Here is a 15,906-nt window from a genome sequence, read left to right as displayed (position 1 = left end):
AAGGGATAGCCAGAAGTGTATAATGTTATACATTTACCCTTCGCTACCTATGTCTCAAAAACTTCATACGCGTTAAAAAAAATCTAATTTGCGCATACTAGAGCGTAGTTTAGTCAGATTTAACATTTAACAACATTTTTAAAATTGGAATTGAAATACGTCTGAAAGTTATTTCTCATTTTAAAAACACTTTTATTTTCATAAAATAAATAAATAAATAAATTAAAGATCAAATAGTATTTTATTTATTACTAAAGAACAACCGTCTCCATCTCTCCCTAGAAAAAAATAAATCCAAAGTACAACTGTCCATAAGCGAGTTGTTAACTCAGAAGGTAAAATAAAAAACATAAAATAACTCGACCCTTCGTGAAGCTATCACCTGACAGTAAAATTTCATTCTCGTGACAGCTCAAAAGTCGTACAATTTTACCAAACTTTTTCTCGTCGCGTTTTTCCCTTATATTCCCGCCACATATTAAAACAGCCCTTCATTTTGGTCGGCTTATAAAGATATTATAAAGAGTGTTTCCACAAACACTTCATCGACGTCGAATAGAAAGTCGACTATCACAATCGACCGCTTAGTAATAATATAATAATACCCTAGACCATATTATGATGATGACCGATGTTTAGAGAAAAATGTTATAATATATATTTTTATTATATTTTCATTTAGCTTGTTGGGCATTATGTTATTTGCAGATTTGGATCTTATTTTAGATACAACCTATTGAGGATATTTGAACGTTAGGGACGCTAAAGAGGCAAAATTAACACTTAATAATTCAGAGGGTAAAAGGGTAGTTACGTTTGGTTAGTAGTAAATATTTATTTAATTTGTGGATGTGAGGTCAAAAATTTATATCATTAGATAACATAATAAAGAAAGAAATGTTACAATTACTATTAGTAATTGATTAAAAAACAACTTTAAAAAAAAAAAGAAATCGTATCTTGAACACCTTATGACCAGTTTAACCTGTGATAAAAACTGTTTAAGACATCGGCGATAAGCTTAAAGTATAACACTTTGCTTCCATTGATTAGCTTTCGCAACGTCACGCAAAAAAACCATAGAATCTACACGTGGAACCGTAATAAAGTAGCTATAAGCTATATCGATGTTGGACAGTTTGTGTTCAATGTCGTTAAGGCCCTGGTGGTTTAGTACCACGGGGTGGTGGGATGGTGGCAGTGGCGGCTCACCACCATCCACGGTGCGACGTGCCCGTACGACTTCGCGAAACAAACGAAAAGCAACCCTCGAAACGCGACCCTTAGTCGCAGATCGCGTGACAGTTTCGAATGTTTTTAAATATTTTTCGTGAAAAACGGCAGCGTTCCAGTTTAGACTGATTTATTTTTAATAAATATTTATTTATTTTTAAAAGTAACAACATTTTTAAAATTGGAATTGAAATACGTCTGAAAGTTATTTCTCATTTTAAAAACACTTTTATTTTCATAATTAATTTATATACACTTCACAATAAAACAATTTCATACAACTTCAATTCGAAACATGAGATGATAATAATCATACTTTTCATTAGCTATAAATGCTAGTACCCAGTTTAACAATAAAACATTATGCGCAGAATAATTTCTGAAATTAAAAGCCTCTTAATTTTTAACGAGTGCAAGTTAATTTGAATTTCGAATCGAGAAATTTCAAATTCCGGTAATATTCTTTTTATCACTATATTTTCTTTTAACAGCCAGCCTGTTTTTGTGGAAAAATAAAACATTGTATTTTATGGTTTCCCGTGAAAAATGGCTTAGCCGTTTGTGGTTAAAACAAGCAGTATTAGGATAAATACGCATGAATGCTTTCGTAACTTTATGTCTAGCTTTCAGCCCTGTGAAAGCTCCATTCTGTCTTGATTTATGATAGGGAGGGCCGCAGAGACGACGAGTAGGTACTCGTAATGAAATTGTAAGGATTTGACCTTAATTCGAGGACGGATTTTGGAAAAAGAAATATTTATATGAAAGACCAAAGAAAATACTGTTATTTAAATGTGACAATTGATTGGAAGAAGCAACAATGTACTGTAATAGTGGAGAAGTGTACTCGAACAGCGGTGAAACTCCGTTGATGACACCAGATGGATACAGCTGCATATCTCAAGGTAATAATAAATTTTACGTGTTCTTAAAGCACACTGGTAATAACTCCACGTGAGCGTAAATAAAATCCAATTCAAAAATGCCAAGCGCGTTCGTTCCAAAACGATCAAAATAATTAAATGCATGGGAAAAGTAAATAAATTCCAGTGGTTCTAAACATTTAAGTATTCTTCTTTTTATGACTTTTCCTTACTCGAGTAGGAAGTGTGTATAAAATTTTAAATAGCTTCTTGAGCAAGTTCTCGCCGTGTATAATTAATTATGAAAGGCAGTGTAAAGTTTAGAAGGCACAGACATCATATTTATGAGAACAAAATCTAATACAAGTTCATATTGAGTGTACACACAGCACAGGAAGTTTTATTAAGTTTATCTACCTTTGAAGTTTCTTATCTATAAGGTATACAATTTTTTGATATAAAATACCTATAAGATTGTTGTAGCGTGTTGTAGTTGTAAGATAAGATTGTCGTAAAATAGTCTAGAGATTTCCCTAGGGATATATTCCAGTGCATAATTATAACACGGCTTCAGTTTAGTGATATGATTATGAGACTAAACTAATCCAGTTACATAATTATAAATCCACCAAATATTGTTTTATATCCTTAGGGTTATAACTATATTACGACTAAGACTATCTTACTGCGACATACATAAATGCTTGATTATGTACCTGAGTACGGAAGTTCGGCAGTTACGTCAAGCCGTTGATCCCGGTTACTACTTACTGATGTACGTAAGTAGTCGTTACATGGGCCATGTCAAGGGCCTTTGGCGGCTCAATAATAACCCTGACACCAGGTTGATGAGGGTAGTCATCCACCTCACAACCCACACGGTAGAAAAGGAAGAATGAATCGCCTGAATGACATACAGGACTATACTAAGTTTTTATCTATTACGACTTTCCCTTAACAACCTTTAATTATATTCATTACACAACTTTTATATAAACCATTCTCACTGTACTAACTACGGAGTTTTGTAAGTACTTGCCAACTAAACTTGAAGAACTTTTGCTAAACGTTCAGATAGGGACTTTCCAAAGAAAATTCAAAAGAGGTTTTAGTCGACTTCAGGTATCTGATGTTTAACAGAATATATTTATTCCTAACTGTTACCTGCGATTTCGCTCACGTGAAACTCTACTATACAAACTATAGAAGTTTTATACAAATCCGCACCGCTTTTTACCCCCTTAGGAGTTGAATATTGATCTCCTACGTATTAAAAGAAATCCATATGCGAGACTATCAGCACTTGCACTTTCTGAGATTTCGTGATGAGTGAGTCAGTCTGTCAGTCTTTCGCTTTTAAGTATAATTATATATATAAAGATGTCTCTCGATATTTTGTGTGCAATATACTGTTTTATTATTATTCCTTCCTTGGCGTTTACAATAGGGCTAGACAAATAACAACCTAATCTTTTCGAAACGTCAAAACGGTCTACTATCTACCTACTCTACCTGTGTTTCACAAATAAATCATTTTGTATTTGTTAATGCCATTTACATGGCGTTTGAATATAAAGCGGTGACATCATCCTAATTCCTGATTAAAATGAGTATTTAAGTCAAATCGAAAAAAATCTGACTTTTATTTTCTAGATTAGTTACGCACTCAAAGGCAGTAACGGAAGCGTTCTAGTACCTATTTTTTATTGTAATAATGTATTTTTTGTATACACATACTTTAGCTTAGTGTATGCCAGTTTTTAAGACAATACCTCCACGCGCAGTTTAACCTTAATTACAGAGCTAAAATTATTCGCCAAACTGCCTGTTATAGGCATTAAAAGGCTTCCAGGCCGTAAAATAAAAGTAATTAAAACAAAAAAAAGGTAACACGAATAAATAATAAACGTTTAATCCATTCTCATTACGGCGAGATTCCACAAAAGCCGTTGGCCAAGTAAAATTAGCCAGAGCTGAAAAATGTTATGACAATCTAGTTGAGTAAGATTAATATTCGTTATTTGTCTTTCTTGGCTCTCTACTAGAGAACGCCCGATCGCTTCTCCATTTTGTACTGAGAGAATAAATTATACTACTTTGTAATAATAGTAATATTTTATTGTCATATTGTGTGATCCTGCAGTTGTAACAGGCCCCGTGGTCTAGTGGTTAAAGCGTTGGGCTCATGATCTGGAGGTCTAGGTTCGGTTCCCGATGGGAATATTGCCGAAATCATTTCGTGAGACTGTCCTTTGTTTGGTAAAGATATTCCAGGCTTAAATCACCTCATTCTCCGAAAAAGTAAATTAATTTCGTGCTTCGGGGGGACGTGAAATCGTTGGTTCCAGCTATTAGCCGTAAACACACCTTCACAAACCCACAGTGGAGCAGCGTGGTGGAGTATGCTCCATACCGGTTTATTGAGAGGACGCCTGTACCCGCAGTGGGACGTATACAGGCTGTTTATGTTATATATGTTAGCAGTTGTAAACATAACTTGTTCATACAGCAGGGGATCGGTTGTTTCATACTTATATAAACCATTTAAGTATACATCATTTATACATTGTTAATTTTCATTAAACTAGTGATTCCGAAACTGGGATCCATGTAATGTAGTGTATTGTTCCGCGGAAAAGTCACCAGAATTCCCCGATATGATTTACTTTTTGATAAAATGGTGAAACAATTTTAATTTTCATAACATAACATAAACAGTCTATATACGTCCAACTGTTGTTCACAAGCCTACCGTTAATCAACCGAAGGGGATATTATATAAAAAAATACTTAGAGTACGTAAATAGTATTATTTGATATGGTGTTCCATAAAAGATGTTTGGTGGATGTTCCCTTATCTTAAAAGTTTGGTAACCTCTGCGTCAAACTATCGTAGAGGATATGAAACATAGTCGAATGCCGCAGGAAGAAATATTAATTGCCGAGGAAATTAAGAAAAGTTCGTTTCTAAAAACCCGACCGAGTTCATTACCAGTACTTGACTACGACGCGTAGCACGTAGCCAATACATCGTACTACATAATATCGTAGCAGTTACGCTTAGTAGCAGAGGAGTAGTGAATTAGTACACCATTCCGATACCATAAATAAGTTCATGACTATATTCTCAATTTCTGCTAGTCAGAGAGAGGTACATCCATCAAAAGATGAACTGAGTACCCACGCTTCCCCGAGCTTTACGTTAGATCAACGTGGTAAGTGGTGAAGGTTGTGACAATACCAGGGTGAGTCGCCTTAGATTCATCTTAATAATTGTCTAACTTATTCTAACAAGTTCAAGTTCTGTTTTATCTATAAAACAGAATCCCTTGAATATAATTACGAATTACGACCTTAATCCTATTCCCTCGGTAAATAAAATGGGAGTAAAATAAAAGTGTGTTATGTCCGTTAAAAAATAATGAAAGCTCTATTTTCCGTGTTTATTCAATTTCAAGGGAGATAACTTCTTTACGTGAAGCAACGTCGGCCAAAGGCGTTCATTACGCACAAACAGATACGGACTTTGGATGTCGAAAGGGGACACGATCCGTTTTGTTGTGGAGTTGAATAAAACATAATATACCCACACAAATAACTTCAAAACTATGGGGTAGTCAGGAGGTACAACTATATACTTACCCATGCTAAATCAAGTTTTTTAGACCAACTTTAGTTATCTTCTTCTTATCGTGTGGGTTGTGAGGTGGAATATCAGCCTCATCAACCCTAGTGTCAGGGTTATGATTGAGCTGTTAAAGGCTGACATGGCCCATGTAATGATTACTCACTTACATCAGTAAATAGTAACCAGGGCCAACCGCTTAAAGTGCCTTCCGAAACACGGATCATCTTACTTTCGGACAATAAGGTGATCAGCCTGTAATGTCCTAACCAAACTAGGGATCACAAAGTGATTTTTGTGATATGTCCCCACCGAGATTCGAACCCGGAACCTCGGGATCGTGAGCCCAACGCTCAACCACTGGACCACGAAGGCCGTTGCCAACGTTGTAACTAAGGCTGCCTTAAATAATAAACAATATTTTATTTTTGGTGTTGCCAACAACTTCCCATAAACAACCCTTCCTTGAAACAAAAACTTGTTTTTTTTTTAACCTTTTTGTAGGTCCCCAAAGTTCGAAGTCTGGCCCTGAGCCGGGCGCTCATTAGACGCCATCTCTTGGGACACCCTTGATGAGCCATCCTTTGTTTACGCGACTCAAAGAGGTCTGAAAATTCAAATTCCTTGCTTACCGGTAATTTTTCAAATTTTCCCAGAAATTTGCATTTCATACGTATATACTCACGCTCGTTATTATTATATGACGTGTATTTTTTATTACTTAAAGAATAAAATCTAAACTCATAACACTTCAGCAGCTCATAATATTCAAAATTCGAAAACGTACTTATTTAGTTAACATTTGCGTCGTTTCAGTGGTGCCTAGGCAAGCGAGGGAACTGGGCGTCTTTAACAAGTCGAAAGCGAATACAACTATACGACTCCAGCTTGCTACTGCAATTTACTAGAGCCTCGTTAAACCGACAGCTTTCAACGAGTTTCAGTGACAAGCTGCTACCCAAGTAGCAATCAAGAATTGTGATTAAGTCATATATGTCTAAACTTTAGCTAAAGTGAGATTTATCCAAATCAAATAGGACTTATTAGGACTTCATAAATTCATTTCCTTCTTTAATTCTATATAGTTTTCAACAAATCCTACTTTAGATAATTTAGAATACACAAAACCAAGTTAAGTATTCACAAAACTATTTAGTCTTATCTCAGCCTACTGTTAAGTCTACAAGTATTCTTTTACTTTACTCAGATTATTTGAAGGCTCACTTAACACTAAATTGATATTTGTTGCTCCTATACAAGACTGTTTTATTCGTTTTTGACTACAATAAGTAAAACATAAGAAAAGTCTATTCAATGGACGATAAAATCGAAATAGAAGCAAGCAGAAAGATGGATGAAGTCCAAATAATAAAATGATCTGGTGATTTTCGAAGGCAGAATATTAAATACTTACAGAAAATTAACCTGTGATAATGCACATCCCACTGTTTTTGTTAGCGATGCGATATCTTCTTTATTGCCATCATTTTTTTATATCGATTGGTATAACACAATCATTTAATTTTGGCAAAAAAATCGTAAGTTCCTGTTTTTCAAATCCGATCCAGCGTGTGGCGGCCCAGGTAACTACGTCTCGCACAAATCTTCTCAAAAATGACTAAGCTAGTCTAACCTAATCTAAGCGCACGGCAACACTACACCATGAAAAATCGAGTTTTATATTAAAACCTGCTAAGTTCAAATATAAAATTAGGTACCTATTAGTGTAATAATAAATAAATCCAATCAAAAACATAAATGTGAAATGAGAGCCAAGTTCAATATTATGCAATGCTTTGGTTGTTGACTTCAACGACAAAAGAAGTGAGATCTAAATGGGTGCCAAGTTCAATGGTCAGTCCTGAAATTTATTTATAAGTAACAGTATAACATATCATATCTTCTTATAACATAAATATATTGTAGCCTAAGGTCTGTCTTATTGTAGGTAAGTACATATCCTCGTAACGCGTGGGTCCTTTTAAAAGGACAAATTCAAAACTAAAAGTCGACTTTATAGATATAATACATTTGAATACCTATTAAACTCGTTTAAGATTCACGTTAAGTTAAAAAAAATAATATGCCAGTAAAATGGATGTGAGTTGTGTTGTATCGTGGGCGAAAAGCTGACAACCTATCACCGCTAAACACATGTTCCAACTTGCTTACCTACCCTTAAAGTACTTGTCGAATATGGCATCAAGTGGTTTTATGATCACTTAGTGCTCTGCGTACCCCGATATAGGCGTGATTGTATGTTATGTTAAGTTAATCCACATACCTACCACAAAAAGACCGGCTGTCATGAGTTTTGATTACTTACTGATTCTTGCATCTATAGTTAGGTACAGGCACTAATTAGGTATTTATGTTAAGCGTTCATAATAGAATCTAATTATTTATGCCAGTTTATTATTTTTTCCTTTATATTCATCTAATTACCTATCTTACCAAATACCAAATTTTAACTCTCTAGGATCATCTGGAACTGGGTTAGAGTTTTGATTTATAGGTCAGTCAGTCAGTCAAGTTAGTCAATGATAAAAATGAGGATTTTTGTACATTAATATCTAAATAACCGTTTGAGATAAGCTTATGAAATTTAGAACACTTATATGTATCTCACAAGTCTCAATATATGAGCCAAATTTACGATACGATACGATACGATTTGATACGTTTATGTAAAATAGTTTTTGATTTATGAGGGGGTCAAAAGTGGCTGCAAATGGTTCGTGTAATATTACACACGGTGCGGCTCGCCAGTTCTATTTCTTGAACTTGGCTTGATACGCTACCGCGTGTCTAGATACTTTTCTTTCTTCTCTCATTCTTTCTTTTAATAATTTTAAAAATGTACCTATTTTTAACTAAGCTTTATTCACAATCATAAACAAAACATATCTATTTTAAGTTTTGTGTATGGTTAAATGCATTTAAAGTGGGCATTAGATTCGATTCCTTTATTTTTTTAGCTTGATAAAGTCATCGGGAATTGGGCCGCCTTTTTTAACAATAATGTTTTTGGTGGGCTTAGAAACTACCGCGCACACACACGACGTTAATCAAATTGCAAGGGTTCTTCGTATATACAATATTCAACGGATACTCGTAAATTTTTACAATAATCACATTGTTTCCGTTGGCAATTAGAAGCGCGGTGATCGTACCTACTTTGCGTCAGCGAACCATGTAGGTACCTATGAGAATGTATGCGCGGAGACTCATTAGCAAATTGAGTTTATGTTTGTTAGTTCCAATTGCGATAAATATTAAATAATTAAGTAAATCACATTCCTATCCAAGTAAGAACTCAGCATAACAATATTTTTTATCTTCCACGAGTCGAAAAACTTACCTCTCAAACAAACATACTTTCCATAGGTTTTAAAAGCTTGTTCGATTTTAATTGTTACTTGTTACATAGATGATTCTGGCACAAAATAAACAAACATGATTTTACGACATTACTTTACTAAATCAAAATAGAGGATCACTTTAGACATAAGAGTTTTAAGTAGGAATTCACTAAATACTTTTTGTCTTAAGTTGGTATACTCCTAGACAATTGAAGTAAAATTTATCTTAACTAGTACTTGATGAAGTGCAACTTGACTTTACTTTTCTAAACTGATTCTTACGAAATCAATTGTTTCTAAAGTCTTACTTCATTTAGAAAAATATTACTTAACGCCATTTTGCACTTACAGGAAGAAAACATGTAATATTTTTTTGACAATATTATCGTCAAAAACTGAAGTAAATTAATATATATCTCTGTTGTAGTAACAATTACTGCGTTCAGCTGTCACATATTAATACAAAATGAATTTCTCTATACTATATGTCACCATTTTTTTTATTTGCTGAATAATCAATCCAAATTTTATTATTATTTTTCTGGTATATTAAAGGCCCTTCTGTTTTTTAACACTTTCTATCGATTTTACACGAGAAACAATCATGCGTTTATAATTTCCTGTAGGTATGTGAAACGGCAGAATAACCTTTTGTTAAAACAACTTAACAAATATTTTAGACGCCATTTTCTTACAGACTTCATTTCTTGTGTTAATGTAAATGTTCGCCATTATATTCTAAAATAAAGACGCGTGAAGTAAAAATCGTTTTAGTATGACCTGAAGTTTTACTTCGTTAAGTTACAATTGACTCAGTGCAATTCAATCCTATAGTCTTTACTAAGTATTGTAGATATCTTCAAGTATACATTTTTGGTATTAAGTGATACTACAAGAATTCTAAGTTTAGAATACGCAAGAACATTGTCTAAAGTAGGGTTTAAGTCTGACTTAACGTTGTCTTAAGTCTGTCTTGTATAAGAGTTAAAGTATGTGCCCACTTTTACTAAACTGTATCTTCAAGACATCTTGAGGGATATCTTGGAGACATATAAGACTTATCCAAGACAAGGGCTTGATTTAGTCTACTTGCCTTCAAGATATCTACAATTCTCTTTTAAGACAATCGGTTGCTACTTGGGTAGCGAACTTAACTATTAAGTATTTTGCCCGGCACGGGGCGCGAAGCAACAATAAATTAAGTTCTTAAGCATAAATCTATAGCGTATACGACAATGACCTAAGTAGTGATGTGCCGTTTCCAGGAGTGTTGCAATAAAAAGGTGCAATTTTTTTAAAAAAAAACAGCTTAATTTGTAAAAAGAGCTTTATTACCTAACCTCGAGGCATTTAGAATCAAAGTACAAGTCCTTACTCTTCTTCTGTCGTGTGGGTTGTGAGGTGAATAACCAACCTTATCAACCCTGGTGTCAGAATTAGTCCTTATTAATATAACATAAACAGCCTTTATACGCCAGTGCTGGGCACAGGCCTCCCCTCAATCAACCGGAGGGAATGGAGCATACTCCACCACGCTACTCCAATGCGGGTTGGTGGAGGTGTTTTTACACGGCTAATAACCGGGAGCAACGGCTTAACGTGACCTTATTATTAAAGAGTTTTTACAATGGGAAGATTCTCACTTTGGGAACATTCCTGGGAATGGATGGCACATTACTGGGTATAAGGTATAAGGACGCGAAGGGCAGCGCGTAAGTATGTCAACCAAAGACGCTACTTGCGCTGACGACTAATAAAATGGAGATTTTCGCTCAACTTCTACGCCGCGAATCATGAAAAAGTATAGGTTATAAGCTTCCAGCTATATCAAATATACTTTATTGCACACAACATAACATAACACAACAAAACAAATTAACACAGATGATGATAGATACAGTACAATCTGGCGGCCTTATTGCTAAGCAGCAATTTCTTCCAGGCAACCAGTGGATAGGAAACATTATTACAATTTGGTGCGGGACAGTGCAACATCTTGTATAAAATAATAAATATTATAAATAAATAAATAAAAATATTAAAATAGCAATATATAAATATAAATACATACCATACATATACCATAAACTGCCTATATACGTCCCACTGCTGGGCACAGGCCTCCCCTCAATCAACCGGAGGGGGTATGGAGCATACTCCACCACGCTGCTCCACTGCGGGTTGGTGGAGGTGTTTTTACGGCTAATAGCCGGGACCAACGGCTTAACGTGCCCTCCGAAGCACGGAATCATCTTACTTTTTCGGACAATCAGGTGATTCAAGCCTGAAAAGTCCTTACCAAACAAAGGACAGTCTCACAAAGTGATTTCGACAATGTCCCCATCGGGAATCGAACCCGGACCTCCAGATCGTGAGCCTAACGCTCTAACCACTAGACCACGGAGGCTGTTATACCATACATATACTCATTTATATCAGACGTATATATTTTAATTAAATATGACATTACATGTAGTTATGACAATAGTTTCCTGTAACTACTAAAGGATAAAATAAGTTATATTAATATCCACACAGCGACTCGTAATGAGCACATAACAGATTTTTATATCCCGATGGGCAATGGGGTGTCAGAGGTACATCCATCACAAGACAAATAGGTATTTATTTAAAGTAATCTTAACAAGTAGTACTGTCATGTAACTCAGGATTATTATTGATATATTTTTTGTCACTTCCCTCGGATAGCATACACAACCAACAACAGTAACTTCACAGATTTCAATTTATGTTTGAGCGTGTGCGCGCGCGTGTGTGTTTGTACGATACTAACATAATTTCATTTCTTTTCATACGCCATTCGGCCGGAGAAATGTGTAGATTATTATGCCGTAAAGGTGACATAAAATTGTGTTTTCCGAAAGATCTCTAGTGAAAAGTGCGTTGAGTTATGCTTCACACTCCCTCCAATTACAATCGTATCCGTTTATTACTTATACCAAATTGTCAAACATTCGTTCAATACGAACTAGTTTTCTGTTAGTTTCAGTCAGTGTTTTTGTTCGCAAGTTTTCGCATTTGTGGCTGTCCGTAGAAAAGTTATTGCCTTCGTCGGCATGGCGCTGCCAGCCTATAGACGACATAAAAACATATTTTCTACTTCTTTTTTTATTCAGAAGGCAGAAATTTACATAAGGGCCGCCGTGGCGCCATACTTTGATGACCATTTTCCACCACCTCTGACGACGCCCTGAGCCGAGGTTCGCACCCTACTGGGCACCCACAGGCCTGTTGTCTTAAACGTTGTATTGGGTGAGAGCCTTCAGCGCTCCCTGTTTGTCCGGCCAAGTAGTTAATGCCATCTGCAGCAAATGTACAATAAGTCACGTCAAAAATAAATAATTTAGTTTCGTTAAAATCCGTCGACTGTTTTCGTGGCGCGGATTACTATTTTCAACTAGGTTTATCTTTAGTCTTCCTTTTGTAATAACACTACCATCGTCGCTTGTTCTCTCTAACCATACTTTCAGAATCACACCTAGGCAAGAACTACAAAAAGGCTGTGACCTACACAGCCCTGGCAAAAAGCTACACATACGTTGTATTTTTTTTTCGGTTGCCGGAAGGCATGGGAATTACATTGGCACAGTTTGTAGATAGTATAGAGTAGAGCCGTGGTAACTCAGTTGAAACAAAGCTTGACTCTCACTGTGACGTCCCAGGTTCGAATCCCAGCACAGGCCTAAATCAAAGATTTTCAAATATATGGTCAATAAGGTCAGCACGTCAAAAGATATTTCTGCTATAAGGCCAATATAAGTAGTCAGTTAATTAATTAAACGGTAGATCATGCCCTTTTCCTTGAAATGATATGCTTCTCCCCTTCTCTCATACGGGTTATGAGATCAATGCCCGACGTCATCAACCCTATGCGGTGTCTATCAAACTTACAAGTCTACACGTTCACAAGCTACAAGTTACTCACAAGTACGTTTGAATTACATTTAACAAAAAAGTAGGTGAGTTGTAAAATATACTTGTGAAATAAATATTGACACTTGTAATATGTAATTATTATAGTGAAGTTTTGATAAACACATTCTTGCAATAATGATTTTTTTTACAAGAAAATTTCTTGTAATACAGGACTTACAAGTTTTCATTAACAGGAGTGTCAGGGTTCTTATTGAGCCACCACAGGCCCCTGGCATGGCTCAAGTAAAATCTACATACTTGCTTAAATAAATATTAGCCGGGACCGTCTGCTTAACATTCCAAAGCACGCAATAATCTTATTATTCGGACAATCAGGTAATATCCTAACCAAAACAACAGCGACAGTTTCATAAGCTGATTTTTTAGACGTTGTACGTTATAGAAGAAAAACCCAGTAGGTAGTGGATCTACCTATTTATTGTTAGTTTCTCAACTAAATATAAAAAATACACGTTCAAGCCTTACCATAGTGGAGCTAGTCCCTGAGACATTCGGATATACTTATACCTTATATTTATTTATACATTTATATTTTGTATTGTGGTTCGAATATGTATTGTCAACACACGTGTCCCCACCGGCAATCGAACCCGGGTCCTCTGGACCGTGAGCCTAACGAGTATTGCGAGCTCTAAACCACGCAGAATTGTAATAACAAGTTAGCCAACATGCCGGAAGGATATTTGTACCTTGAACGTATTAGTCAGTATTTAAATCGATCATTGAAGGACGTAGCGGTATGCCCTTGTCATGAATGTCTAACGTACGGAAGTAGGTATTATATAACGGCGAGGCCTCGGAAACGAGTGAGTGTCACGGACAAATAAATGTTTCAATGTTCAGATATTTAGCTTAGCTTTTAATTCGACTGTTGTTTTGATTGCTTTTTGTTTGATTTTGTTTTTGGGGTGCTCAGCGGTGAATGAAAACATCGTGAGGAAACCCGCATTGCCGAGAAATGCATTGGGCTGGTTTTCCCTTCGCGGGTTGGGACGTTCTGTATAAAAACCGGTTATGTCAAATCTTTATGTTAGGCAAGCGGGAAAATGCTAGGGAGATAATGAGCTTTTACTTCGATTTATTGGGAATTGAAAGAAAGAAGGCGAATCAATGAAGCATACGAATTGCGTACGTATTAGTGTGTAATAAGCAGCATAAGCAGCAGTTAGGTATCTCTCTCATGCATCGCGTACCTAAAGTTCTCCTTCTCTCGTGAGGGTTGTGGGATCAATGAACGACCTTATCAAAGTGTCAGGTGTCAGAGTTAACATGACTCGTGTAACGACTAAATACTTACATAAGTAAATAGTAGTCAGGACCGACTGATTAACGTGCGCTCCGAAGCACAGATCATCCTAATGACCCAATGATACCCAATGTTGATATTCGTGTTTGAAGTGGGTAGGCAAATCACGAGTCTTAAGTGGAAATGGGCCGGATACTTGGATAGAGGCGAAGATGGTCGATGGAAAATGGCCATCAGAGAATGGGGGCCATGAGAAGGGAAAACGTGGTTTGTGAGCTCAACGACCGGCTTCATTAAACCTGGTGTCAGGTTTACAATTGAGGCGTCGAATGCCCCTGACGTAGCACGGATTATCTTACCTGTTCGATCAAACGATCTTATAAGCAATCTCTCTCTCTTTATTTAAGAGCTGCGCTCTTGTCGGTGGAGTAATCGCCTTCAATAGTCCATAGATAGGGCGTGTAGAACGGTGGTTGCCCCAATCGCCTTCCGTTCCGCAGTACACCGACCAATTTCTCAATCGGTGATGTTCTAGCTAGAGCCCTACCAGAATCCATTTTCTCGGCCTCCAACCAGTACTGATACCGCTGCTGCCCGGCATCAGGGGTGCGCTTTTGAAGTAGCGGCGCCTACTCGCTACGTCACAAGATCGTCATAGAACCTAAGTAGCATTTTATAGGTTAGCCCGTCCCAGTGAGCTACCCACTACGTTCTGCTAATCCTGTCGCTATAAGCAATATGGTATACTTATTTCTTCTCTGGCCATGAACAAAACGTAATAGCACATCAATATATGTATCAAAGCCACCTATTAATACATTATGACATCATCTTTCTGCCCTTATCCCTTTTATTAAGGTTCGGCGCAGTGCAAGGGATTTTTGCTACCATTTTACCGGGATCTAACATTTTATCACCTCAGTAAACAACAAACTCTATATTCTTTAGTAGAATAGCATAGGATAATCAATAACAATATATTTATACGATGGTGCCCTATTTCGTAGAATAAACTACCATTTATCACTGATTGATGGACATAAAATATCGCGTGTAAAGTCAACAAACATGAACTTTCAGCGTGGACAGATTATATCGAAGAATAGTGAAATCAATGTTATTTTATTATCGTGCACGCCAATGTCAATAGTAGCTTTTTCCAATACTCGTTATCGAAGGTGGCTTTGTCTGTTAGCCTGGATAGATGGACTAGACCAGTAGTTCCCAACCTGGGGATAATTACCCCCTCAGGGGTAAAATGGAAATTCTAGGGGGGTAACACGGGATGGCACGAAATAGTATTATAACTCTTGTTACATTAAAAACAAAAGCCAGAAACCGTCTGAATGTTGAGCATGACTGAGATGCGCGTTGAGTGAAACCGAACCTAATATTGTCAAACTTCCGAATGCAAAGCAATATCAACCTTGACACTAGCTAACTCCAAGATTTATATATTACTTTACTAGTTACCTAAACGTGCATTTTCTTGCTTACATAATAAAGTTGTATTTGTTGGAATTTGTGTGGTTTAAATTATTTTAAATTAGGGGTAAACTCAATTTCCATACTTGTTCACAGGGGTAGTGACATTAAAAATGTTTGCAACCACTGGACTAG

At 36.3% G+C, this 15,906-nt stretch overlaps 1 protein-coding gene across 1 annotated transcript in view; it reads left to right on the top strand.

The window, feature by feature from the left end:
• The first annotated feature begins 2,046 nt into the window (after positions 1-2,046).
• The window catches only part of LOC126378067 (solute carrier family 12 member 6), a 292,605-nt gene continuing 278,745 nt past the window's right edge, over positions 2,047-15,906 (top strand). Inside the window, exon 1 of the mRNA XM_050026209.1 lies at positions 2,047-2,138. Within this exon, the coding sequence (XP_049882166.1) occupies positions 2,054-2,138 (85 nt within the window). The 5' untranslated portion in view covers positions 2,047-2,053. The remainder of the gene's footprint in view (positions 2,139-15,906) is intronic.

Source organism: Pectinophora gossypiella, chromosome 2 (genome assembly GCF_024362695.1).
Source record: "Pectinophora gossypiella chromosome 2, ilPecGoss1.1, whole genome shotgun sequence".
NCBI lineage: Eukaryota > Metazoa > Arthropoda > Insecta > Lepidoptera > Gelechiidae > Pectinophora > Pectinophora gossypiella.
Note: the sequence above shows the minus strand (reverse complement) of the source record. Positions and strands in the feature narration are given on the sequence as shown.